This window comes from Eulemur rufifrons, chromosome 9 (assembly GCF_041146395.1).
Source record: "Eulemur rufifrons isolate Redbay chromosome 9, OSU_ERuf_1, whole genome shotgun sequence".
Taxonomy (NCBI): domain Eukaryota; kingdom Metazoa; phylum Chordata; class Mammalia; order Primates; family Lemuridae; genus Eulemur; species Eulemur rufifrons.
This window is the reverse complement of record NC_090991.1, coordinates 55,698,301-55,723,522: the sequence shown is the minus strand read 5'-3', so window position 1 is coordinate 55,723,522 and position 25,222 is coordinate 55,698,301. Positions and strand designations below refer to the sequence as shown.

Here is a 25,222-nt window from a genome sequence, read left to right as displayed (position 1 = left end):
AAGCCCTCAAGTGTGTGCCTGCGTGTGCACGCGTGTGCAGTGTGCCTGCGTGTGCACGCGTGTGCAGTGTGCCTGCGTGTGCACGCGTGTGCAGTGTGCCTGCGTGTGCACGCGTGTGCAGTGTGCCTGTGCCCCAGAGGCCCCTGCCCAGGGCGGCCTGCAGACCCCAGGCTGGTTAGAGTGGGCGCCTGACCTCCCCCACAGAAGCCCTGGTGGCGGTTGGCCCTGGCTCGCTCCGGGGTGGCCCGGCATTTAATTTATAGAGTATGACTGAGTAATGACACAGAGGAGTCAGTGACATTAGAAAAAAAGTTTATTCTCCTCAATTTCCCTAGAAATGACCAACACACAGCCACACAGGGTGACAAGGGGACACCAGGCTTTGGACAGGAGGTGGCAGCGGGCGAGAGGGAGAGCTTGGGCCAGAGCTTTCACCGGGGTTTCCAGAGCAGCAGCGAGGCAGGGAGGACACACAATTCCAGGGGGCTCTGTGCTAAAGGGGTGGCCCTCGTGGCCTGGTGGTACAGGACACGTGGCTCTGGAGCGGCTGGTTTGCACGCGAAAGGCAGCCTCCCTGCAGAGTCCTTCCTGTCTCTAAGAACTGGCTGGCCCCAGAGCTGGAAAGCGTTTTGTTAAGCTGTCAAAACATCATAAGGTACAGAAAATGAAAAAGATATTCAACACAGAGCCAGACATGGTGGCCCATGCCTGTAATCTCAGCACTCTGGGAGGCCGAGGTGGGAGGCTCGCTTAGGCCAGGAGCTATGATCGCTCCTCTGCACTCCAGCCTGGGTGACAAGAGCAAGAGCCTGTCTCAAAAATAAATAAATAAAATAAAATTAACTTCAGCATTTAGAAATTTGTCTGAAGCGTAAGATAGTCTTGGTGGGAGGAGGTGGGGTACTGACGTGTTTTTGTTTGTTCTCTTGTGTTTTGAACGTGGGGGATGTGGATCAATGGAGGTGGGGAGATGTTTTGGGGCTGCGTCTTCGACTGTGCAGAACTTCAAGTGTTTAGGGGAACACTCTTCAGTGGAATGCTGTAAGTAAATCAGGCAGGGGGTGGGCGAGGGCTTTCCCTTAAAGTCAGACTCCCCCTGCTACCCCCAGGCCACTTGGGGGTCAGCTGCCAGGGCTCAGGCCTGGGGTTAAGGACAGGGATGGAAGTAGGTATACTCTGTCCAGGGATCTTTGTGAAGAAACCTGTAGTTTAGTTTTTGTTAAAGACAGGGTCCCGCTCTGCCGCCCAGGCTGGAGTGCCGTGGTGTCATCACAGCTCACTGCAGCTTCCAACTCCTGGGCTGCGACAATCCTCCCGCCTCAGCCTCCCAGAGTTCTGAGGTTACAGGTGTGCGCCACCGCGCCACTTTATATTTAAACGAGAACCCAAAGGAGCTGCGTGCCCCACCTGTGTGTGGGGGTTGGGTCACTGATTTTTCAGTTTCCCGCCCAAGTCTCCTCCCCTGAGTCCCAGGGCCCCAGCCCCAGTGCTCCCTGCGTCCTGCCCAGGGCGAGGGTGTCTGGCCTCCCACTCACGGGTGCATCGCAAGGGCAAGGACAGTGTCCTCCAAGGGCCTCAAGAGGACAAGCCCCGCTGGCCACCAGGAGTCGGGAAGGCTCCGAGAGGCAGAGAGGGTTTTGCAGCAGGAGTCCCTGGACAATTGGGCAGCCCTCTTCCTGGGGTCTCGAGTGGGGTCCGGCCCTGGATCCAAGTGAGGGGCTGAGCTTTCGAGAGGAAGAGGCAGCAGGGGGTCTTCCTGCTTGTCAGGCCGCAAGTGAGAGGGCCTGGGAGTCTGGGCCACCTGCATGGTGGGGGCGTCACATGGCTTGCCCTGAACTCCTGGATGGAGGTGCTGGAGTATGACCAGAGAGGTAGCAACACCAAGCATGTACGACCCGCCCCCACTCCCATTCCCCAGGGGCACAGCTACCCTGCACCCCAGCTGGCGGGGAGGCCAGGCTTCCTCTTCCAGTAAAAACTGTTACAGGGTAATGTTTCTGTCCACACAAGAAAAATGGAAAAACAATTCCACTACCCTGAACCCCCACTTCTGCAGTGCTTATTCCCCCTCAACACACACACACACATGCATGCACACACACTAGTTTTTGTTTCTTTTCTAAAATCCGGGATGGGGTTCCGCCCTGCCCCGCCCACCCACCTTGGCATATAAAACCTCCATCCTCTCACTGCGGAACGAGGCTGGCAGTCAGCACCATGCAGCTGAATTTCAGCGGCCTGCGGGCCCTGGTGACAGGGGCAGGGAAAGGTAGGTTTGAGCAGGGTGGGGGGTGCAGGAGGGGCTGCCTGGGAGAGCAAGGTGGCAAGACTCAGACCCTCACAGAGGTCCGTGCCCGTGAGTCCCCACCGGCCTGTCACAGACAGGCCCCACAAGCAACTGATGCCCTCCCCCTGCCATCCCTGAACCTGAGCCTGGGCCTGAGCTACTCCCCACCACCTGGCTGGAACCCCACTGGGACAGGACACCAGCCCTTTCCTGGGCAACACAAGATCCCCTTGCCCTGGGGAGACCCCCAGACCCAGACTGGACAGAGGGGTTTCCAGCCAGGGCCTCTTCCCTCAGACCTGCCCTCTAGGGCCCCCCCTTGGCCTGACGCTGATCAGTGAGGCCTCTGACCCGGGCCCCCACCTACTCCTGGGCCACTGCCCTCTCTCCCCCTGCTTCTCCCTGGGCAGCAGTGGCTGCAGCCCCCACTCCCATCTGTGCGCTGACCCCAGCCTTGAGCAGACCTGCTGGGCCACCTACCCACCGAGTCTCCCCCATGCAGGGATCGGGCGGGAAACTGTGAAGGCCTTGCATGCCTCAGGAGCCAGAGTGGTGGCTGTGAGCCGTACCGGTGACGACCTGGTCAGCCTCTCCCAGGAGGTGAGGTGTGCAGCCCCACCGTGGCCTGGTCTGCCCCCATGCCCTCAGGGATGCCTCATGAGCCAGCCAGGACCACTCCTTAGGGCACTGCCCAATGTCTCCACAGTGCCCCGGGATAGAGCCTGTGTGTGTGGACCTGGGCAACTGGGAGGCCACAGAGCAGGCGCTGGGCAGCGTGGGCACTGTAGACCTGCTGGTGAACAACGCAGCTGTGGCACTGAGCCAGCCCTTCCTGGAAGTCACCAAGGAGGCCTTCGACAGGTGGGAAGGGAGAACGGTCAGGCTAGGGCAGGGCTGCTGGGGACAGGCAGTGAAGGTTGCCATGGTCTGTCCCTCCTGCCAGGTCCTTCAACGTGAATCTGCGTTCTGTGTTCCAGGTGTCCCAGGTGAGCCAGCGGGAGGGCAAGGGCCAGCACGGGGCGGGTGGGGGTGGTTGGGGACAGCTGCCCTGGCTCTTGCTTTCAGATCGTCGTTCGGGGCATGATCAACCGCAGAGCACCTGGGTCCATCGTCAATGTCTCCAGCATAGCCGCCCAGGTCACCTTCCCTAACCTGGTCACCTACAGTGAGTTCCTCTGCCCGGCCTGCACACCTCTGTTCCCTGGGGAGCCCCTGGGAGCAGGGCTCAATCTCTAGGGGGTCCTCAGTGCTGTCCCCCTCCCCCCCGCAGGCTCCACCAAGGGCGCAATGACCGTGCTGACCAAAGCCATGGCCATGGAACTCGGGCCACACAAGGTGGGCTTGGGAGTTGGGGGCTGAGGACCAGGCCTAAGGAGGTACAACCGGGTGCTGGGGGCAGGGCTGGGGGTTGGGGTGAGAATGGGGACATGGGGACAACACACGCTCTAGGCAGAGGGGTCAGGGCCTGGTGCGCAGGCTGAGGCCACACCTCCCGCCCTGGCCTCAGATCCGGGTGAACTCCGTGAACCCCACGGTGGTGCCGACGGCCATGGCCCGAAAAGTCTGGTCCGACCCCGAGGTCTCCCGGAAGCTGAAGGAGCGCCACCCGCTAAGGAAGTTTGCAGGTCAGGGGCAGCAGGTGAGCCGCGTGCCTGGGGGGCCGGCCGAGCAGTCCTGACCCGCCTGCCGCCCCCGCAGAGGTGGACGACGTGGTCAACAGCATCCTGTTCCTGCTCAGCGACCACAGCGCCTCCACCAGCGGCGCCAGCATCTTCGTGGACGCCGGATACCTGGCCTCCTAACGCGGGCAGGGCTCGGCGCCCCGCCCACGCCTCACGGCCCGCCCCCGCCCCGTGTACTCTCCGCCCCCGGCCCGCCCACGCCCACGCCCCGCCCCCGCCTCGCCCCTGCCCACGGCCCGTCCGCGGCCCTCCCTGGCCCCACCCCCACAGACCCCACGCCTCGTCCCCCAACTCCGGCTCCGCCCCCACGCTACGCCCCCGGCCCCGCCCACCCTCGTCCCCGGCCGCCCCTCCCCGCCCCATCCCGCCACGCCCACAGCCGCACCCACTCCGACCCCGCCTGTGGCCCCGTCCACAGCCCAAACCCGCCCCGCCCCCTTCCACCTCCACGACCCCCGGGGGCCCGTCCGCCGCCCGCCCAGCCCGGTTCCGCCTCCAGCCAAGGCCCCGCTGGACCACGCCCCCTTTCACGACCCTGCGCGCCCACGGCCCCGCCCCGCCTCTGCCCCGCCCCCATCCTGACTCGTCATTCCCATCACGCCCCGCACCCGCGGCCGCTTGAGACTCAGCGCCCCCCGCCCCCGCTGCGCTGCTCTGGCAACAATAAATGGCCCTTCCCTCTGAGCCGCCCCGCAAGCCGTGAGCCTGGGGACGGGGTGAAGGGGAGGGCCAGCCCGATTCCACCTCTCACCCCTGGGGACCAAAGGGCAGCGACTCTTCTGCAAGGCGATTCCAATTTCCACACCCTCAACCCTCAACCCTCAACCAGCCCTGGGCGGCCGGCAGAGGGCAGAGGGCAGGGGACAGCAGCCTGCAGCACCCCCCCTTCCAGGCCATCCTTAGGGAAGGTGAGGTCGAGAGTTTGGGCCCCGGAGAGAGAGGGGCTGGGTGTTGCACCAAATCTAGTTTCTCCTGCCCCGGGAATCCAGCTCCACCTGTGCACGCCCCTGCACCCTCAAGACCACCCATAGGAGGTGGCCCCAGCTGGGGGCGGGCTCGCGGCTGCTGCTTTCTGCACCGTCCCTGGCCTGAATCCGGGCGCCAGCCCTGCAGCCCCGGGGCGGCCAGAGGGTCCTGCGGGCCCTGCCGGGGTCCAGCTGTGCGTGGGAGAAGGTCCGGCTTGAGATGGCCAGTCGGCCGCAGCGGGGGGCACAGGGTCCCACCCTGAGCAAGGGGGCAGAGGACGGGGGCTGGGCTCGTGCCCTCCAGGTTGGGAGGGGCCCGGGGCTTCGGGTAGGGTTGGGAGATTCTGAGGGCCCTTCTGACCAGCCAGCAGGACCTCCAGGGAGCCCCCAACACACACTGTAACCCCTCACCACACGCTACCCAAGGATGGAGCCCGCTTGTGGACTTGGACCGCCGGGAGGCCCGGCCTAGTGTGGCTCTGCCGCAGCCCCTCCTGGAGGTCACCGAGGAGGGCCAGGATCTCAGGACGAGTGAGGGGATTTGTACTCTGTCCTGGGCACAAGGGCGACTCACAGAGGGGATCTAAACAGACATGGCAGCCGTGTACTGCGATGACCCAAATCCTCGCCCTATCCTATTCAATATGTTTTTTAAATTCAGTTTTATCATGAAGCCCGCAGCCTGGTTATGGCAGGCGGTCTCCCATCCGAGCGCCGACCAGGCCCGGGCCTGCTTAGCTTCAGGACAGCGCGGCCGCGCTCGCGCTCAATTGGTGGCCGTGGAGCTCGACCCCCGTTGACACTGGCGTCTCCTTCAGCTCCGTGGCTTCTCGGCGGCCGGCACGACCCGGAACCTAGCCTGGGGTGGGGGCGTGCGAGGCTTTTTCGGAAGCGCTAAACTTCTCAGAAAGGAAGCGGGGTGTGTCAGCACCGCGTCCTCCGTGTCACGCGTCGCCACGCGCCTGACACTAGCTGCTACGTCTGTTTCCTAGAAACTAACTGTCTTGGCAGGGAAAAGTGCTGGCCAGCGCCGGCTGGAGGTCGCTGGGGGGTCGCCGCGGGGTTAGTTTAAGAGACCCCGCCCCGGGACAGCAGCCCCCGCCCCCACTCCTCGCGGCCAATCACTCCGGCGAAGAGCCTGTATTTGAATGTCCCCGCCCCCGGCCCCGAAGCCGCCCGCGATTGGCCCCACTGCGCCCCGCCCCCGAGCCCAGAGTTCGAAGTCCCGCGACCCCAGCGCGCAGAGCGAAGACGGCCCCGCCATGGATCTGGGGCTCGCGGGCCGCCGGGCGCTGGTCACCGGGGCGGGCAAAGGTGGGCTGGCGGGAGGCGGGGTATGCCGGGCCGGGCCGGCGGGCGGCGGTGGGGCGTCCGCACTGAGCCGTGCTTCCTGCAGGCATCGGGCGCAGCACAGTCCAGGCGCTGCACGCGGCAGGCGCGCGGGTGGTGGCCGTGAGCCGGACCCAGGCCGACCTGGACAGCCTCGTCCGCGAGGTAGGCGCCGCGGTTCCGGCTCTGCGGGGCGGCTGCACGTGGGGGGGCGGGGACCGACGCACGCCCCGCCCGCCTCTTCTCGCCCGCCCGGCGCGGGCCACAAGGGTGGGCACCCCCCGCGCCTCTCCCAGGCGCGCGGCCGGCGTGGGGCCGTGGGGCCGTGGGGCCGTGGGGCCGGCGGAGCTGCCAGGCCCCGGGGCTTGGAAAGAGGCAGAAATGGCTGCTGAGCGCGCCCTGGCCAGAGGCTCAGGCGTAGGGAGGAAGTGAACTGGCCCGAGGTGGGGCCAGGCTCCTGGTCGCGCAGGCCTGGGTATGGCCACGGGGCTGCGAGTCCCTCTGGGATGCCTAACTCTCCCCTTGTCTGGATGAAAGGTCACCTGGCCGCAGCCCCTGTTCCTCAGGTGGCAGAGGGTCAGCTGTGCCCCTTGTTGGACACGGAACCTCTGGTGACTATGCCAATACACACAGTGCCCGGGGGTGGAGCCCGTGTGCGTGGACCTGGGCAACTGGGAGGCCACGGAGCAGGCGCTGAGCAGTGTGGGTCCGGTGGACTTGCTGGTAAACAATGCCGGTGTGGCCCTGCTACAGCCCTTCCTGGAGGTCACCAAGGAGGCCTGTGACACGTGAGCCAGATGGGGGGAAGTAACCCCAGGGGAGGGGCTACCCCCTGCAGCAGCCCCAGTCCCTGACCAAGGTCTGTCTGTCCCTTCTGTCTCTAGGTCCTTTGACGTTAATCTTCGGGCTGTCATCCAAGTGTCCCAGGTGAGCTGCCCTGCTGCAGGAGGGGAACTCTGGTGGGAGGTGCCAGTTCTGCCTCACCCTCCCTCTGCAATTTCAGATCATGGCCAGAGGCTTAATAGCTCGGGGAGCCCCAGGGGCCATCGTGAATGTCTCCAGCCAGGCCTCCCAGCGGGCGGTGACTAACCACAGTGTCTACTGTGAGTGAGCCCCAGCTGTGCCCCAAGCCCCACCCCAGCCCCAGCGCCCAGCGCCCAGCCCCCAGCCAGCTTGGGCTCCTCCTCACAGGTTCCACTAAGGGTGCCCTGGACATGCTGACCAAGGTGATGGCCCTAGAGCTCGGGCCCCACAAGGTGAGCTGGGCTAGAGTGCCTCCCACCACCCAGGCACACACCCCAGGAGCCCCACTCGCCTTTTGACTTCTGCTGGTCCCGGTGCAGATCCGCGTGAATGCAGTGAACCCCACAGTGGTGATGACGCCCATGGGCCAGGCCAACTGGAGTGACCCCCACAAGGCCAAGACTATGCTGGACCGCATCCCACTTGGCAGGTTTGCTGGTGAGTCGAGAAGCCCAGCCGGGAGTCACGTGTGCAGGGGCCAGGGGCAGGGGAAAGATGGAGGGCAGCCTCCTCCGACTACACCCTGACCCCACCCTGCCCACAGAGGTGGAGAACGTGGTGGACGCCATCCTCTTCCTGCTGAGTGACCGAAGCAGCATGACCACGGGCTCCACTGTGCCTGTGGATGGGGGCTTCCTGGCCACCTGAGCCCCCTCCCACACACACCTCAGCCCCATGCTAAGCCCACCCCTGCCCCCCATCCCTCCAATAAACTTGATTCTCCTGCCCAGCCTTTGTGCTGGTTCCTGGGCTGCCGGCAGCTGGGAAGGCTCAGGGCTGGGTGTGGGATGGGTCCCAGGCAGGCAGAGATCCATTAGATTCACATGCCATGCCAGGCCCAGCTCCCACACCTGAGATTTTTCAGGCTGGCTGGCACCCTGGCAGTGGCTGCAGGTAGGACCTCCCAAAAGGTGGGCTCCTAAAGGTAGGGTGGTGAATTTGACCAAGCATGATCTTGGCCTTGTCTAGAGACCTCTGGGGTGGAAGCAGTGGCGTGATTGTGTTTAACCAGCACCCCTGTGAGTACAGTGCTGACATGAAGATTGGGTGATCTTCCTTGAAAGTAACGAGTGACACAAAAGTGAAACGAGGAAGGTGTAGGTTAAATTTCACTACTTTATCAATGACCCAAGCAACTTTTTTGTTGCATCAGATAATAGTTTTTGAGTCCTGGAAAAACATTTCCTCAACTTTTTGTGCTATTCGCAGTGCAACGAGCACATACACAGAACACTTCAGTTTAATCTGCATTTTATCTTTTTATTCTCACTCTGTCACCCCGGCTGGAGTGCCATGGCACAATCACAGCTCACTGTAGTCTCACACTCCTGGGCTCAAGCAATCCTCCCACCTCAGCCTCTGGAGTAACTGGACTACAGGTGTGCACCACCATGCCCAGCTCATTTTTAAAAATTTTCTTAGAAACAGGGTTTCACTATGTTGCCCAGGCTGGTCTCAGACTCCTGGGCTCAAACAATCAATCCTTCCACCTCAGCCTCCTCAGTAGCTGGGATTACAGGCACAATTCACCAAGCCTGACTTCTGTTACCTGAAGTCTACATGATTAACGATAAATCAGGCCCCAATTTGTGGGATTTGCCAATTTCCTTGGTATAAATATTGGCACTAGGGCTGATTTCATACTACCAATTTGATGTCATTGAATGCAGACTTCAGAAGAGATGAACAATAGCACTCCGTTACGTGGAATCTGTACTTGATAAGTACAATAAACGTAAACGGTCCCAAAGGCATACATAATAGTCACATGTGCAAAACTAATTAGGAAGTGATGTGTTTTGAGTATTTGTTAACTTTGTTTTTAATACAACTCATTGTAAGTTTATATAATTTAATTAATAATGGTTAACAGCTGGCTAGCCAAATGCCTGAGAATTTAGCAATCGGGTCTCCTGAGCCAGCATGAGCCACCTCCCCTGAGAGCAGGCCCGCTTGGCACCCTCTGATCACGTGTTTGCCTGGAGCGACGCCCTGTGGCCTCTCTGGGGTGAAGTCCAGGACCCTGGCCCAAGCTTAGGGCCACCATTTCTGACTTCAGCATCACCAGAGCCTGCCCAGCTGCTGCTCCCTTCTCTCTCCACACCACGCTTCGGCCTCCAGGCCTCTGTCTACCCTGGCCCTCGGCCTCAGTGCCCTTCCTGAGGTGGGGGCCTGTGGGCGTACCTCACGTGGCTCCAGCCGCTCTGCGGACTGTCCCTGTCCGCAGGGGGCTGCTCAGAAGCACAGCCGGCCTGGGTGTGCCCCTCCCAGAGGCCCCAAGTGGGAGGCCTGCTCGAGCTCATCCCAAGGGCCAGTGCACTTGCTCCTGCTCCAATCCGGGCTCCTCCTGCCCAAGGTGTGGGGCATGCTCAGAGCTCCCCTCGGGGGACTCCGAGGTGCTGCTATGTGTGCCACAGGCCCCCTCTGCACCATGACTGCGGGGGTGGTTAGAGGCAAACCATGCCAGGGCAGAAGGGCAGGCAGAGAGGCAGATGTCGGTGCAGAATGTTTATTGTATAAAATAAGAAGGGGCCACCCCTCCCCGGAGCGCAATGGATAGAACCCACCCCCCACCCTCCCCAGCAGGGAAGCCCATCCTGGGGCTGCCCTGGACCCACCCCTGCAGCCCTGAGGGAGACCCTGCTCCCTCCTGGCCTCCCTCGGGGGCCAGGGAAGGCTGGAGCCGCACCCTAGAAAGAGGAGGCAGAACGATCAGGACCCTGTGGCCCCAGCCTTGACCTCATGCTTCTTCCCCTCCCCCAACACCCCTCCCTTACAGCAGACTCAGGGACACCAGACATCTTGACACAACAGCAGATGGGTCCAGGGGCTGCTCCTCTGCCAGCCCCCAGGCCCTGGTTGGGCAGGGGCTCTAGAAGACCGTGCACTTTTTCCCCGGCTTCTTCACGGGGGGCGGGCAGAGCACAGCCCGGATGGCCTCATCAAACACTGTCTTCAGGCCCCGCTGGGTCAGGGCTGAGCACTCCAGGTACTTGACAGAGCCTGGGGGCAACAGGGAGTGGGGTGGCAGCAGCAAGGATGGGGATGTGAGGGGGCAGCACAGGCAGATGCAGGGCCCCCCCAGCATGCCTCTCTGCCTCCCCACCCTCCCTGGTGGGTGCCCAGTGGTGCCCACCCACCAATCTCTCGGGCCATGGCCAGGCCCTGTGGGTAGGTGATGGGCGCCAGCTTCTTGTCCCGCAGCCGCTCAATGGTGTCCTTGTCATCGCGGAGGTCCAGCTTGGTGCCCACCAGGAGGATGGGTGTGTGGGGGCAGTGGTGCCGCACTTCTGGGTACCACTGTGGGGACAGAGGCTTTGATCCCCTACACCTTGGGGTCTGCTCCCCCCACCCAGCCCTGAGTGGCCACGGCTCCTGAGGGCTTCCTTGCTGGCCCTGGAGCCACCCTGGGCTCTTCCTACTTTATAGAATGACCAAGGGTCTGGTGGCTTGGTGGGGAGGTGACCAGAAACAAATAGCTAGGAAGCCTTGCAACTCACCTGGGACTCCCAGTCAAGGCCCATCCCCAGAGGCTACAGATGCCCCTCTGTCCTCTGAGATGCCCAACCCCTGTATGCCACCCCTTCACCCCCAGGGCCACTGAGAGCCCCACCCCATGTGCTCACTCCGGACAGAACACACATCTCAATCATTAGCTTCTAAAGGACAAATTGTCTAAGATCTTCAGGCAACCCCTATCCTCCAGGGCAGGTCCTCCAGGCAAGCCCTCCCCCCAGAGCTGCGCCCAGCCCTGTCCTACCTTGGCACGAACATTCTCAAAGGAGGCGGGGCTCACCAGCGAGAAGCAGATCAGAAACACGTCCTTGGGAGGGACCCGGTGGGAGTGTCAAGGAGGCTCCACATGGCCACACCCTCCCCCATCTGGACCTCAGGGACCCACTCAGCTCCCAGCTGGCCCCATTGTCACCTACAGTTTGGGGATAGGAGAGTGGCCGCAGCCGGTCGTAGTCCTCCTGCCCAGCCGTGTCCCACAGCCCCAGGTTGACTGGCTTCCCATCCACCATCACATTGGCAGAGTAATTGTCGAAACTGCAGAGGATAGTGGGAAAGGCCAGGCTTGGGAGGGGTCCTGGGTCACCCCCGCCCGGCCCACCTGTGTCTCAGGGTTCTTGAGCCTGCACAGAACTGGAACTCTGCCCAGCACCTCAGCCCCACCCCAGAAGCCCAGAACCACTGCAGCCTGGGCCAGACCTGGGAGCCCAGGGGCGCCCCACATAGTGTGCCCAGGCCTCCCAGTGCCCCCCACTCACACGGTGGGGATGTACTCTCCCGGGAAGGCGTTGGTCGTGTAGCTGATCAGCAAGCATGTCTTCCCCACGGCGCTGTGGACAGGGGCAAGCCCACGTGGCTCCCAGGCCCAGCCTCGCCCCTCTGCCCGGCAAGGGCAGCCTCCTCCCACGGAGCCAGAAACCAAGTTAAGGCGCCTGGGTGGGGACGGGGGTCCCAGCCCAGCAGATCCGTAGCGACCTAGGGCTGGAGGACGACCAGGGCAGGCCGGGCTCCGTAGGGTGGACTAGTGGGTGCGGGAGCGGGGATCCCCAACATCAGAGCCCCAGGCAGGGCGGCAGAGTTTCCAGCACATCCCGGGTGGGTGTCAGGGGAGGGTGGGGCCGGCTCAGGGTTTAGCCCAGGTGAGAGGCCTGGCCCCACCCACTGGGAGGACTGGGCGGCGGCCCCGCCTCGCGCGGCACCCAGCCCGGGTAGCCCGGCAGCATCAGGTGGGCCGGGGCTGGAGGCCCGAGGACCGCGGCACGCCAGGACCCCGCCCCTCCCCGGCCCCGGGGCGCACGCGGCCCTGGCTGGGGGCAGCCCCGGGTGCCCCGCCCCGCCCGCGCCCCAGCCCGGCGAGCAGCCTCGGGGCCGCGCACTCACCCGTCGCCGACCACCACGCACTTGATGGCCTGCATGGGCGCGGGGCCGGGAGGCGGCGGGCGCGGCCGCGAGCTGAGCTGCGGAGAAATGCCCGGCGCCGCAGCGGCCGCGGACCCGAGCGAGGAGCGAGCGGCCGGAGACAGCCGAGCGCCGCCGAGCGCCGGGCGCGGAGACAGCCGAGCGCGGCCGCGGGGGGCGGGGCCGCCGAGCAGGGCCGAGCCTGCAGGGCGCGGGCTGGGCGCCCCCAGTTGCAACCCGTCGCTAGCCGCGCGACGCCGGGCTCTCTGCCCAAAGAGGGCCCCAGGTGCTCGGGGCTGCCGTGGGGTTCTGCGGGCGCAGCGCGAGCCCGCGACCCGACACGTGCGGGGGCTGCGCTCACGTCGCGTTTTCCAGGGGGACCCGCCCAGGCAGCGGGCGGCCGCGGCAGCCGGGGTCTTGCAGCTTCACCCCGCGGCAGCAGTGAGGGTGCCTGCCGTTCGGGGCGCGGCGCAGAGGAGACGCGGCCGGAATGTATGACAAAGTGAACACGCGCTGTATTCCGCACGCGCGGTCTCACGCCAAAGGCGGCTACAGCGGGGGTGAAACGCCCGCGGGGAGCGGGGGTGCCCTGGGGTCTCCTCCCCACCGTACTGTCCACGGCGCGTCGCTCTGCGGCCGACGCGGGAGCGCGGAGTCCCGTCCCCGTCCCTCGGTCCATCCCCGCGCGCTCCGACGTGCTGCGGCTCCGCGGCCCCCTCACTTCGGGGGGCTCAGCGCCCTCGGTGGAGCCCCCTGCACGTAGGCCAGCACGGCGCTCTGCAGGAGGCTCGCCCGCTGCGCCTCCTCGTCGCGGACGCGGGCGATCTCCGCCTCCCTGAGCCGCAGCTTCTCCCGCAGGGACGCGTTCTCGCTCTCCCGGTCGCGCAGCGCCTCCCGGTGGTCGCGCGCCAGCACTGTGGGCGGCGGGGCAGTAAGCGGGGCGGCTCCGCGGCCGGGAGGGCAGGGCGAGGGTTAGGGTTAGGGTGAGCGCCTGGCCCACCTTTCAGCTGCCGCTCCAGGGCTGCCACCTTCTCCCTCAACGCCTCCTGGGCGGTCAGCTCCGCCTGCAGGCGGCCGTTCTGCTCCTGTAGCTCCACGCGCACTCTGTTCACCTCGGCCACCTTTTCCTGATCCTTGTTGCTCAGCTCCTGCCAGGCACCTAGAGTGAGGGGCAGTGGGGGCCGGGCACCCCAGGAACCCTGGCAGCCCCGGCTACCTGCTGCAGCTCCTCCAGGCGCCGCTGCAGACCGTCCACCTGCAGGCTGAGCTGGCCGGCCCTGGCCTGGGCCTCGACCACCTTCTGCTGCTGCTGCAGGCAGGCGCCCTGAGCCTCGTCCCGCGCCAGCGTCAGCAGCCGCAGCTTGTCTTCCAGGTGAGCCAGGTGCTGCTGCTGTGGGCACAAGAGGGGCTCACGGCTGAGCTCACATCCTCCACCCCCCCAGGCCAACTCCACTGGTCCCTTCTGGTGCCCTCCATCAGTGCAGTCACGGGCCCCACGATGGCCAAGCCTCTCCACCCATCTCAGGACCCGAAGTGGAGCCCTGATGGTGGCTCTTGCTGGGGGACAGACATGCTACTCTGACCTCTTCTCTCCTTGCACCCCCACTGCGTCTCCCCACTTGAGCCATGTGGGCTGCATTTCCAGGCAGCTCGTGCCAGTCCCTCGGGCCTGGCTCCCTCGTGAGACAGAGCCCACGGCTCACCTCCTCCCGGTGGGCCTGGCTCCTGGCCTTGATGAGCTCCTCCTCCGCCTGGCTGCGCTGGCTGAGTGCCTCCGCCTTCACCCGGCTCAGTTCCTGCACCGCAGACAGCCACCTACCCTCCTGTTCTGCCCCTGGCCCAGGGCCACAGGCCCACCCAGCTGCCAGCCCAGCGGGCCTCCCCTCCCCCAGCCTCCTAAGGCCCCTGTGGCTGCCTCTGCTGCCTCCCTCACTGGGCAAGGGAGCCTGAATGCCACCCTTAAGTCCCTCTGACCTCTCAGGGACACTGGTGGGTGGTCCCCAAAGTGGGACCTGATGAGGCTTTGAGACCAAGAAGGGGTACCCCAGGGTCCTGAGGCTGGAGGCACCAAGGGCTGCCACCTCTTGCCCACCCCAGGGATAAAGCATAGGGAGACAGAGCCCAGAGCATGCTCACCTCCTCCAGGGACAGCCGTGTGGCCTCCAGCCTCTGCACCCTTTCCTGCATGGCCCGCTCGCTCTCCTCCAGGTGGCGTGTCATGTGCTCCACCTGCCCAGGTATGGGGGTGGGGCACAGGGCTGGGAAGTGGGAGCTCCATCTGCCCCACCTTCCCCCCATGAATGCCCACCTGGAAGCCAGGCATTTCTTGGAGGCCCTGTTCCTTCTGAGAAATGGCTGCCTCTGGTGGCCCAGAGGAGCTGAGGGCCCCAAGACACACACCCTGCACAGGCCAGGGGAGTGCACAGCAGCCTGCACTACGGCCACATCGGGGTCAGGCACCCTGTTGGCTCCAGTAGGAGGTTCTGGGTCTGACATTGATCAAGCTGCCAAAGAACCTGGCAGGGCGCTGTGGCTCACACTGTAACCCCAGCACTCTGGGAGGCTGAGGCGGGAAGATCGCTTGAGCTCAGGAGTTCAAGACCAGCCTGACCAAAAGCAAGACCCCGTCTCTACTTAAAATAGAAAATTAGCCATGACAAGAAAATTAGCTACGTGTCGTGGCATGCGCTTGTATTCCCACCTATTTGGGAGGCTGAGGCAGGAGGATTGCTTGACCCCAGAAGTTGGAGGTTGCAGTGAGCTAGGATGACACCACTGCACTCTACCCAGGGTGACCAAGCGAGACTCTGTCTCAAAACAAACAAACAAACCCACCCCCCAGCAACCCAAGGTTGTTGAGGGGAGCCCCCACTGGGTGTGTGCTTTAGGAACCCCCATGTCACACCAAGGCCAGTCTGCAGGCACCAGGTAACTAGGGAAGGCCAGAGGCCAGATGACAACTAAGAAGGCACCTCCTTCAAGCGCAGGTTTTCCGCATCCTCCAAGCTCTGTCTGGACCTTCTCTTCTCCATGTCCAGGCGCTCTGGAAGCCCGGGGCAGGGGCAGAGTGTGGGTGTCCTCTGGGGGAGCCCATTCCCAGGGCTCCCATCCCCAGGCCCCTCAGCAGCAGGCCCGCCCATGCCCACCCTCAGCCTGAACAGCCCGAATCTTCAACTCAGCCGATGTGTTGGTCAGCTCCTGCCTGGTCAGGAATAGCTGCTCCTGCTGAGATTTCACCTTCCGCTCCAACTCGTCCACCTGGAAAGCCGGCACCATGGGAGGGAAGCTCCAGCCCCAGCCTTACAGCCCCACCTGGGCTCCCTGGGTACCTGGCCCCACACCCCCCACACCTGGTTCCGCAGAGACAGGTTCTTTTCATTGGCAGCAGATAAGTCTCTGAGGAGCTTTGATTCCCGCTCTGCAGCTTCCTGGGGTGAGACAAGGCAAGGGTCACCCTGCTGCTACTGCACCGCCTGGCCCATAACTACCTGACTCTGCCACCCACCTGCTGCTCCAGCCTGCGCTCCTTGGCCTGCTTCTGCGACTGGCTCAGCTGCTCCTGCTCAGCTGCGGCCAAGAGCTCCCGTAGGTCCTCGGCCTTCTGCTCCGACAGAGCCAGGGCAGCCTCAGTCATCTGCAGCCTGCAGAGAGGAAGGGCCAGCCTGCCCCGCTCCAGTGGGAGCTTCACATGCCTTGCAAAGGCCTTGCTGCTCTGTCCTCGCTGTTGCCAGGCCCCCAGTCAAACCCCAGCTAGCGCTCACCTCGTCCAGGAAGCCTTCCTGGGCTACTGCCCCAGCTCCACCCCATTTCCCACCTCTGCTTTGGAAACCAGGACTCAGGTTCTCCTACCACCCAGCTCTGCCCTGTGGGCACATCTCTAAAGTGTCCTGAAGCCACCTGGCCTTGCTTACTTGGCCTTGAGGGCATTGATGATGGAGTGCCTCTCATTCAGGGCTTCCTGAAGCTGCCCCACGCGTGCTGCCGATGCCCTGTGGGCAGAGGAGGGTCCTGGGAAACCGAAACCCCAGGACCCTCCTGGACCCTCTCAGCGTCTATGGCACCTACCACTGACCCTCCAGCCACCTCCTCAGGAGGCACAGGCTACAGGTGCACCTGTGGGCAGGTGACTGACCTGCAGCCCAGGCGCCCCAGCTGAGCCACAGCCTGCGCCCACAGCCCAGGCCCCCCATGGCCTGGCCCCCCACGGTCCGCCGCCCCTCAGGGCCCCCCACGGCCTACCCTGCCCAGCGGGCCCACCTGCTGCCCCTTGCCATCTCTTCCCGCTGCTTATCGATGGTCTCCATCAAGTCCAGGAACTGGGGACAGAGCCCAGTCAGGGGGTCAGGGTCGAGCCTGCCCACTCTGCCTTCCCCGGGGGAAGCAGGGCAGACACCCACCAAGACAGCCTCACTGTCTCGCTCAGAGGGAGGCCTGGGGGCTCAGACGCCAGCTCTGCGGGCAATCCACCCACGGAGGTCAGGCCAGGAGGCTGCCTCTCCTTCCAGAGTATGGGCCACTGGGAGAGGCTCCGGGGCCCAGAGGAAGGTAAGACAGGTGCACCATGGGGCTGAGGGAGGGCACAGGCCCTAGCTGGCAGCAACCCCGAGGTCAGTGAAGACACCAGCCTCACCTGCTTGGACTTCTCCTCCCGGAGGTGCTGGACCTCCTTGCTGAGGACGTGGGTGCGGGCTTGGCTCTCTCGGAAGGTGGCGTGCCGGTCCTGGTTGTGGTCCATGGCCTGCTCTGTTGGGGGAGCCACGTTACCTGCTGGGGGCTGCTCAGCACCAGCCCAGCCCAGCGCCTGGAAGCCAGCGCCATGGGGACCAACGCATGTGTCTCGCCCACCGAAGCAGGCGCATTCCTCAGCGCACTCGGGTGAGTGGCTTCAGTGGGGTGAGGCTGTGCACGCGGGGTGGGGGGCCTGGTGCAGGGACCCATGCACAATTCAAGGAGAGGCAGGTGGGCTGTCCTGCGACATTTGGTTCCCCTCCCAAGGGTCAAGGGGCACTGCCCAGCTTTAAGGGTATTTGTGCTTAACTCCTGTGTCCTGCAAAGATCCAGGCTGCATGTGGAGGGGCCAGAGCAGCTGTAGCTGTGCTGGTCGGACACAACCTCGAGAGGAAGGGCAGTGTGGAGGCAGGGAGGGGGACAGCGAGAAGCTAGAGATGGCAGAGGGGCCGGGCAGAGCTGGCAGGAGTTGATGACCCCTCGCTGTGGCAAAGCGCTCTGCTGGGCTGGGGCACTTGGGGATTGGGGCCCGAGGCTGAGGTGTCAGCTGCAGACTCTCCACCGCCTGGGGAGTCACTGCTGGGAGGGAATGGGAGGCGCAGCCCTGGCAGCAGCAGCACAGGCCGGGCACCCTGCTCCTGTGCACGGCCACAAACTCAGGGCTGACTGGGGGCAAATGCCAAGCCCCTCCCTGGCTGTGCCTGGGCCACCTGAGGTATCAGCACAGCCATCAGGCAAGAGTTCTGAGCCACGGGGCATCATCTTCCCCATCTGTGAAACAGAGTACACGGCAACTGCGGGAGCACATGTGCGGAGCCTCAGAGGTGCCTGTGCGGGGAGTGCCAAGCCAGTGCACTGCGGCTGCCCCTGTGGCTTCTTCTCTGTTCCTCTTAGTCCTTAGTTTAGGCTGAGCTTCCGGGGTCCCGAGCCGCCCCTTCCTCCATAGATGAGCTCCATCTAGGGGCTCATGCACACCCGTACCCACGGCTCTGAGGACATCTCCAGGGACATTGTTCCCAGCCAGGTCCAGCCTCCACAGGGTTCTGTTGCTGGGGAGACAGTTCACCAGGGCCCGGCCGCCCAGGAGGCCAATGTTATTCCAGCGCAGGTCTGGAAGGAAACCTGTTGTCACTAGGTGGAACGTGCCTGGTGGAGGGGGAGCTGGCCCAGCCTGGGATGCTCCCTTTCAGGGTCCTGCCTGTGGCTGTCAACACAGTCAGTGTGCAGGCCAGCCCTGCCACCCCCCCTTCCATTCCGAGGTCAGAAGCTGCAATGGAGCAGCAGGGGGCACGGAGGTGCCCCAGGGAAGCAGACAGTGGGGGTGGCCTCACCCAGCTGCTGGAGGCTGGCGTTGCCCTTCAGGGCCAGGGCTAGCTCCTCCGCGCCCTTGTGGCTGATCTGGTTGTAGCGGAGGTCCAGCTGCTGCAGGGCGCCGTTAGCTGACAGGCCCCCACAGAAGGTGGCAAAGGCGTCTTCCCACGCACCCAGGTGGTTCCACTCCAGAGTGAGGCTGTAGGAGGGCAGGTGTGAGGTGCTCACCCAGAGATGTGCCCTGCCCAGCGGGGTCCAGGGCTGCAGGAGGGGTGTGGGTTCAGGGGTCTCTGGCAGAGGCCGGAACTCCATCAGTTATACCCGCCTGCTCCCTGCCCATGGAGGTGAAATGTGGACGACTGGCCGGAGGAGTGAACACTCGGGTCGCAGGACTGTGTCCTTTGGGGCCAACCCTGAACCACACAGAGAGGCAGCTAGGGATGAGGGTGGGGGCCGGGACCACCCTCCTACCTCTGAATGGACTTGTTCTGTCGGAGGAGTTTTCCCAGCGCCTCGGCCCCTGCGGCTTGAAGGTTATTGCCCTAGGACAGGAACAGACCAGCTAGTCACTCTTATCATCCTGGCTGGGCTTTGAATGCCACATCCTTGGCCAGGCAGTGGACAAGGGCAAGGGGGAGCTCTGGGTGAAGGTGCAGCTCCTTTCAGGTCCTGGTTTCTCTGACTTTAGTGAGCTTCCTGGGGCCAGCTTTGGTGAATACCCTCGAAACACTCAACACACGTATGAGACAATGAGAAAACTGCTCGGGAACCCTGTGTGCCAAGAGCACTCACAAACAGTTTCCAGCCCCTAGGTCCCTGGGACCCGGTGTCTCCCTGCTCCACTCCTACTCTTGGGTAGCACACCCCAGAGTGTAGATATGCTCACCTTTAGGTCCAGAAGCCGCACCACAGGGTTGGTGCACAGCCCTTGGAGCAGCAATGTGGCCCCTGTGTAGGGGGGAAGGGTGGTCACTCCCTGCCCCTGCTGCCCCCAATCCCCTCCCAGGGCCTAGAGGAAGGGAAAATGGGTGCTCCATCTCAGGTAAGCTCCCCAGACTCAGGGGAGGGACAACTGTTCTGGTGGTCCCACTGATCTGGGTTCGTGCTGGAATGAGTCTCCCCACTTAATGCTGTGAAGTTACGTTTGAAGCATCTGCGGCCCTTGCCAGGCAACAAGCAGGGTGCTGAGCCACACTTTGGCCAGCACACAGGAACCTCAAGGCTTCTCGTGTTATAAAGAAAAACCGTCCTCCACTCTCAGGCTTCAGGAAGGGACGCTGTTGCTCACTTTGCGCTACAGAAAGAGGGAACCCCTGGAGGAGGAGATCCAGCTGCCTGCTGGCGCTGGGGCCTGCCCACCTTCCTCGCTCAGCATGCAGTCGCTCAGGACCAGCTCCCTCAGCAGGGCCTCCGTCTGCAGCAGCTTGCCCAGGGCCCTGCAGGTGTCCACTGTCAGGCTCTGCGTGGCCAGGTCCAGCCGGCCCCTCGTAAGCTGGTGCAGTTGCTGCAAGACGGCCTCCTGCGGCTCAGCGCCGCTCTCCTTGCACAGGCGGCTGTAGGAGCGCCGGAACTCCTCCATGTTCCGGAGTGTGGCCAGGGCCGCCCCCGCATGCTCCTAGAGCCCGGCCTCAGCGTGGGCGCGCCGGGCACAGGGCCACCTGCCCCAGACCCCTCTCCCCGCCGGTCCCGGGGCTGCACCCCTCCCTGAGGGCCTGTGCGGAGCCGCGCGCCGGGGACAGCCGCTAGGAAGGGGGCCCCTCCGTGTGGGGCGATCCTCGGCAGCTGGGATGAGGAGCAGCCCGGCCGCTTCTAGGGCCGGCGTCCCCCGGCACCGAGGCCCCGGCGGGATGTCAAGGGCCGGCTTGAAGCAGGCTCGGGGAAGACTGGGCGGCGCGGTCGGGGCCACCCGCGGGTGCGTGGCCCCCGGCCCGGGGGTCAGGCAGGCGCGTCCACGTGCCCCGGCCCACCCGGCCCCAGCCCTCGCGCCGCCGCCCCTCCCCGCTCGCCCGCCGCAGCCGCGCCTCGGTATCCAGGAAGAGCGGAGCGCGCCGGGAGGGGCCGCAGGACTACGACTCCCGGGAGGCTTTGCGCAGACGGCGCTCGCCGCGAGCCAATAAGGACGAAGGGGCGGGACCCGCTGCGGGCCGCAAGAAGAGGAGCAGAGGCAGCGCGTTCCGGATCATTGGCTGGGGGTTCGGGGGTGGGGCTCCCTAGAGCGCCCTCTGGCCTCACTGGCAGAGGTCCAGGGCGGAGCTTCGGGGGGCGCGCTCCGGTGATCGGCTGGGGGTCCGGGGACGGGGCTCCCGAGGGCACCCCCTGGCTCATTGGCTGGCGGCGCAGGGCGGGGCTCCTGAGGCACCCTTCAGCTCATTGGCCGGGTCCCCGGGGCGGGCCTCCCGAGGGAGCGCTCCGGGCTCATTGGCTGGCGGGGCGGGGCTCCCGAGGCACCCTTCAGCTCATTGGCGAGGGGGCTGGGGGCGGGGCTCCCGAGGGAGCGCTCCGGGCTCATTGGCTGGCGGAGTGGGGTGGGGCTCCCGAGGGCGCGCTCCGCGCTCATTGGCTGGCGGCGCAGGGCGGGGCTCCCGAGGCACCCTTCAGCTCATTGGCGGGGCCTGGGGGTGGGGCTCCGGAGGGCGCGCTCCGGGCTCATTGGCTGGCGACCAGGGGGAGGGGGCCTCCGGGCGCGCGCAGTGCGGCAATCATGGAGGGCGCCGGCGCGGGCTTCCGGAAGGTGAGAGTCGGCAGGCAGGGGCAGGGACGAGGCCGGCGCGGACTCTGCGGCCCGGCCCCCACGTGACACTGCGCTGCCCACCTGCGCCCCGCGCGTTAGGGCCGGGTGGACGGCAGGGTCTGCAGACCCGCCTGGGACGGCGCCGCCGTCCACCCAGCCCGGGGGTCTCCTTCCCAGGGAAGGTAAGATCCGGCAGGATCTGCCCAAACCGCCTAGTCGGGCCTTCCCTTCTGCCTGCGCCCGTGTGGCCAGGTCCCGCCTGGATGCCATGGGCTTCCGAGCGCTTCCTTGGCGGCACACCTGACACAGATTAACCCCGCGTGCCTGTGGGGAAACGGAGAAGTTAGGGGACTGAGCAGGGCTGGGCGCAGACCTATGCCGTCTGACCCACGTTCTGGGCTTCCCTGCGCCTGGGAACGCAGCTCGCTTGCGGGGCACCCTGCGCAGGAGACCCTTTACTGCTCTGCCCGGGAGTCGAGAGGCACTGAGCTTCCCTGAGGTCAGGAAGGTGCGTCAGGAGGGCCTCGTGGGCCTTCGTGGCCTGGGGAGGGAGGGCCTCAGCCCCTTGAGAACCCCTCCCTGGTGGAAGACTTCAACCTCAGAGAGGCTCTCTACAGAGAACGAGGAGCTCTGTTCTACCTGCAGCACCCCTTTGTCACTCGGAACTAGCGCTCCATCCTTGCCCAGAAAAGGTTAGTGACCAGAAAGGGAAAAATCACCTCACAGGGTGGTTGTGAGAACACACCAGGTCACAAATAGTTACAGTAGCTGGTCTGTGACTCTCCATCAAGCTGACCCCACAGCTAAAGCCCTGAGGGGGTGGCCAGTCCTTGCTGGAGGGCTCTGGCCAGAACTGGGTGGGGCTGTCGTGGTTACAGACAAGGCTGAGCGTGGGGGTGACGGGGTGATGGGGTAGGGGGTATGGGGTCCTGGGGGCAAAGGCTGGGTGCATTCTAGGCCCCTCCCCCTTAGTGCGGGGCAACTCCTTGCTTGTCCCAGCAGCCCCAAGCAGTGGCCCACTCTCTGGAGTGGTCTTCCGGGGCAGCTGTGTTTGGGGTCCAGGAGCAGGTGGGGAGGCAGTGCCTTTGTTGCTGCCTTCCATGGTCAGCAGCAGGAAGGACCAGCAGGTGGCACTGAGCTTGCATGGTCCAGCGCTGCTCTTCCACTCAAAACCCAGAAAGAACACCTGATTTCCCGCCAAGGGAACCTAAACAGGCCTCAGGCCCTGTGTCTGGCCTGTCCACACTGCACTCCACTCCAGCCTCACTGACTTCCTTCTTGGGCTTGGACAAGCTCTGCGCTTCCCTCGGGCACCAGAGGTCAGCTCCAGGGTGGGGCTGACCCAGTGCCTACGACAGGGTCTGGCACGAGATGGCTGTATTGGTGGCAGGTCCGAGGTTGTGGCCCATCTGGGGAGCAGCTACACTCCAGCCCCCAGATCCTCCTGGCAGGGATGGGAGGGAGAGATTGTGCTGGACTCCCTCCTCTTTCCTTCACCCCTGGAGCCCCAAGCGGTGGCTTTTGCTCCTGCAGTCTCCCACAGGGAGGTTTCTCAGCCACCTTCTTACCAGCCTCTTTAAGCAGATCTGGCCTCTCTCCACATAGCTTCCTCCACTCTTAGCACCCGCAGCCCCTACCCTGGGAGAGTCTCTAGGGTGGAGCGCATTTCTGGCTGGAAGTCACAGCCAATGTCCCCAGTGAAGCACCTAAGGGGGCCTGCAGGCAGGGAGGGGCAGGCGGTGGTACTGACCCCCTCCCTCTCCCCCGCCAGGAGCTGGTGAGCAAACTGCTGCACCTGCACTTCAAGGATGCCAAGACCAAAGGTGCAGGGGCGTCAGGGGCCAAGGCCTCGGGGTGGGGGGGGGCCGGTCTGGAGCCCTGGCCAGGGTGGTGGGTCCCCCATAACCTGTCCCCCTTGCCTTGCAGTCAGTGGGGACGCGCTGCAGCTCATGGTGGAATTGCTGAAGATCTTCGTTGTGGGTGAGCCGAGGGACCTGTGCTTGTCCAGAGCATTTGCGGTTCCTTTTGTGTTTTTTTCAGTGGGAAAACCAAGATGAAAATTGTCCCCTGAAAAGCTGTATCAGGAGCCACAGCTGCTGCCTCAGGGCTGCCCATGGGTGAGGGTGGGGAGCCCCCCCCCCCCCCCCCCGGCTTCTGCTCATATCCCCTTGTCTTGGCAGAAGCAGCCGTCCGGGGGATCCGGCAGGCCCAAGCGGAGGACGTCCCCCTGGTGGGCGTGGATCAGCTGGAGAAGGTGCTCCCTCAGCTGGTAGGTGGGTGCAGGTGGGCGCAGCTGGGAGCCATGCCCACTGGGCGGCTCTGAGCACCCCTCTCCCCACAGCTCCTGGACTTCTAAGGGGTCTCCGCCCTGGCAGGGGCTGCCGCGGGGAAGCAGGCCTCCTCTCCTGCGGCCCCAGTTGCAGATGCGGAAGGGCCTGACAGGTCTGCAGCAGATTCAAACCAGAGTTCGCACCACATGCCGGAGATGCCCCTGCAGCCTTTGCAGAAAGGCAGGACCACTCAAGCCACTGCCTTCCTGGTGTCCTCTGCCCTCTGCTGCAGGACACAGGATGGCGGAGGGTCTCGAGAGGACAGCCCCATGGGGACGGCACCTGGGGGCCCTGCCTCTCCTCTCTGGGGAAACTGCGCCTGCTGTGCAGGGTCCCGGGGAGGCAGGCGCTGGGGAAAGGCCAGGACCCTCGGCCCAGCGAGGCGGTGGTGGCTCGCCTGTGTTTGCCGCCCCAATGACAAAGCCGGTGTGTGACCTTTCAGGCCCTTGATAATCCCTTAGAAGAGCCTTCCCCGAGCTACAAATTTGTTCTTACAAAGCAACATCAATAAATAAAAACCGTCTCTCCCAGGCTGGGCCTTGTTGCCATTAATCACCCAAAGTCAAGCTGCTTTAAACCCTCTCCCGCCCCCGCCCCGTGCTCCCACCCACCCTGGTAGGACGGAAGCAAAGCTTTCACGGACGGCATGAAAACAGCAGGCGTGTGCCGGTCCCCGCCCTGGGCAGGGCTGTGAAACTGGAGCCCTCGCACATGTGGCCGCCGGCCTGGAAAATGTTACTCCTGCCACAGGGGCCTTCTGTCTGCAGGAGCTGCCGCCAGCAGGCAGTCGCTCCCTGAGTAACACCGCGGCCAGTCTCAGGCCACCGGGCCCACTAGCCACAGGCAGGACCAGGGTGCACAGGGTGAGAGGGACCCTGGCCTAAGGCCACGCTAGAATGAAAGCCCCCCCGCCCCCAGCCTCAGCATGAGGAGGGTGCAGGTCAGCCTCTGGCCGTGCCCACTGCCCACCCTCAGACAGGAAGGGCTAGGGGGGCCTCTGGCCAACTCGAGGGAAGCGCACAGGGTCTTGGGCCACCCCTGCCCTGTGGTGCCCGTGGGGTGACTGGAGCCCACCTCCTTTTGCCTCCCAAAGCTGCCTGGACCCTGCCTAGCCCAGGATGGAAACACCCAGCTAAGTGCCAACCGTCAGGAGACTTGACGTTCTGGGGCTGGACAGGGAGGGGGAAAGGGGCACATAGGCCCTAGGGCAGAAGGGACAACAGCTGCCCTGGGGACCCAGCGCAGCCTTGGGAGGACCTATGGAGGCTGCCCAGCCCCCACCACCCAGGCAGCAGCCCTCTGTTCCCAGCCCAGCCCTGCTGGCCCAGGTGGGGCTGGGGCCAGGCAGGTAGAGCTGCCCTGGCACCTTTCCCTGCCCTCCCTCCCCTCTGGGCTTCAAAGCTCCCTTGCTGAAACGATCAGACCTGCCTGGAAGACTCGTGCTCGAACCGGCCCTGCAGCCACTCCAGGGGCACCGGGAGACTCGGCCCTGCCCTGCGGGTTGGGCGTGGCCTAACTCCCCAGCCCCAGGCCTGAGTCGCAGGTCATTTGCCCGGAAGGGCTTTCTCTCCATGGTTTTGCTCTCTTGGGCGGGTAATTAATGATTTAATTAGACAAAAGTAAGGAGGCCACCCCTGTGGCTCAGGGTGGCCACCTGTGTGCCCTTGCTAATGAGAACAAGATCCATGGGGCCTGGAGCTCCAGCCGGCCCTGCCCAGGCAGAGGACCCTCGGGGCTCTTTCTGGAGAAAGCAGGACAGGAGGGTCTCGAGGGAAGTGCGAGTCTTTATTCCCACTCAGCGTGAGGAGTTGGGGGTCCTTAGGCCGGCAGAGTGGGCTCCTGGGCTGGCATCTCTCACCTCTTGCTGGCTGCAGTGCAAACACACCAGGATGACCATGGCCCGGCTCCCGCCCCCGACTGCCCAG

General features: G+C 64.4%; 6 protein-coding genes across 11 annotated transcripts in view; 3 read left to right on the top strand and 3 right to left on the bottom strand.

The window, feature by feature from the left end:
• Positions 1-948: 948 nt before the first annotated feature.
• On the top strand, positions 949-4,090 carry LOC138391816 (carbonyl reductase [NADPH] 2-like). 2 transcript variants are annotated; one of them, XM_069481822.1, is made up of 8 exons: positions 949-1,041; positions 2,790-2,887; positions 2,994-3,148; positions 3,231-3,273; positions 3,353-3,452; positions 3,558-3,622; positions 3,795-3,912; positions 3,986-4,090. In XM_069481822.1, exons 1-8 carry the CDS (start codon positions 957-959, stop codon positions 4,087-4,089), a joined length of 768 nt encoding a protein of 255 aa, XP_069337923.1. In that variant the 5' UTR covers positions 949-956; the 3' UTR covers position 4,090. The 2 variants fall into 2 exon arrangements, with proteins under 2 accessions (XP_069337923.1, XP_069337924.1); XM_069481823.1 differs by lacking the exon at positions 949-1,041 and adding an exon at positions 2,167-2,269.
• A 2,064-nt stretch (positions 4,091-6,154) lies between these two features.
• Positions 6,155-8,016, top strand: DCXR (dicarbonyl and L-xylulose reductase). The gene is made up of 8 exons (XM_069481821.1): positions 6,155-6,248; positions 6,331-6,428; positions 6,897-7,051; positions 7,148-7,190; positions 7,267-7,366; positions 7,455-7,519; positions 7,607-7,724; positions 7,831-8,016. The coding sequence occupies exons 1-8, from the start codon at positions 6,197-6,199 to the stop codon at positions 7,932-7,934; spliced, it is 735 nt and encodes a 244-aa protein (XP_069337922.1). The 5' UTR covers positions 6,155-6,196; the 3' UTR covers positions 7,935-8,016.
• Positions 8,017-9,779: 1,763 nt separating this feature from the next.
• Positions 9,780-12,299, bottom strand: RAC3 (Rac family small GTPase 3). Of its 3 annotated transcripts, none has more exons than XM_069481820.1 (6): positions 12,180-12,299; positions 11,558-11,629; positions 11,219-11,336; positions 11,047-11,109; positions 10,423-10,586; positions 9,780-10,289 (listed from the first exon to the last, which is right to left on the bottom strand). In XM_069481820.1, the coding sequence occupies exons 1-6, from the start codon at positions 12,212-12,214 to the stop codon at positions 10,229-10,231; spliced, it is 513 nt and encodes a 170-aa protein (XP_069337921.1). In that variant the 5' UTR covers positions 12,215-12,299; the 3' UTR covers positions 9,780-10,228. The 3 variants fall into 3 exon arrangements, with proteins under 3 accessions (XP_069337921.1, XP_069337920.1, XP_069337919.1); XM_069481819.1 differs by having other exon boundaries at positions 10,427-10,586; XM_069481818.1 differs by having other exon boundaries at positions 9,804-10,289; positions 10,427-10,586; positions 11,144-11,336; positions 12,180-12,259.
• A 40-nt stretch (positions 12,300-12,339) lies between these two features.
• On the bottom strand, positions 12,340-19,922 carry LRRC45 (leucine rich repeat containing 45). Of its 2 annotated transcripts, none has more exons than XM_069483012.1 (17): positions 19,596-19,922; positions 19,123-19,184; positions 18,708-18,778; positions 18,257-18,435; positions 17,907-18,035; positions 16,828-16,940; positions 16,455-16,513; positions 16,109-16,186; positions 15,703-15,838; positions 15,548-15,625; positions 15,344-15,455; positions 15,170-15,240; positions 14,334-14,426; positions 13,901-13,993; positions 13,414-13,584; positions 13,198-13,345; positions 12,340-13,111 (listed from the first exon to the last, which is right to left on the bottom strand). In XM_069483012.1, exons 1-17 carry the CDS (start codon positions 19,813-19,815, stop codon positions 12,915-12,917), a joined length of 2,010 nt encoding a protein of 669 aa, XP_069339113.1. In that variant the 5' UTR covers positions 19,816-19,922; the 3' UTR covers positions 12,340-12,914. The 2 variants fall into 2 exon arrangements, with proteins under 2 accessions (XP_069339113.1, XP_069339112.1); XM_069483011.1 differs by having other exon boundaries at positions 12,341-13,111; positions 13,414-13,587.
• A 976-nt stretch (positions 19,923-20,898) lies between these two features.
• On the top strand, positions 20,899-24,995 carry CENPX (centromere protein X). Of its 2 annotated transcripts, XM_069483017.1 has the most exons (6): positions 20,915-20,967; positions 21,585-21,659; positions 22,739-22,790; positions 22,894-22,947; positions 23,148-23,236; positions 23,309-24,995. In XM_069483017.1, exons 1-6 carry the CDS (start codon positions 20,938-20,940, stop codon positions 23,321-23,323), a joined length of 315 nt encoding a protein of 104 aa, XP_069339118.1. In that variant the 5' UTR covers positions 20,915-20,937; the 3' UTR covers positions 23,324-24,995. The 2 variants fall into 2 exon arrangements, with proteins under 2 accessions (XP_069339119.1, XP_069339118.1); XM_069483018.1 differs by lacking the exon at positions 21,585-21,659 and having other exon boundaries at positions 20,899-20,967.
• A 66-nt stretch (positions 24,996-25,061) lies between these two features.
• The window catches only part of ASPSCR1 (ASPSCR1 tether for SLC2A4, UBX domain containing), a 38,854-nt gene continuing 38,693 nt past the window's right edge, over positions 25,062-25,222 (bottom strand). The window contains exon 16 of the mRNA XM_069483013.1: positions 25,062-25,165. Within this exon, the coding sequence (XP_069339114.1) occupies positions 25,152-25,165 (14 nt within the window). The 3' untranslated portion in view covers positions 25,062-25,151. The remainder of the gene's footprint in view (positions 25,166-25,222) is intronic.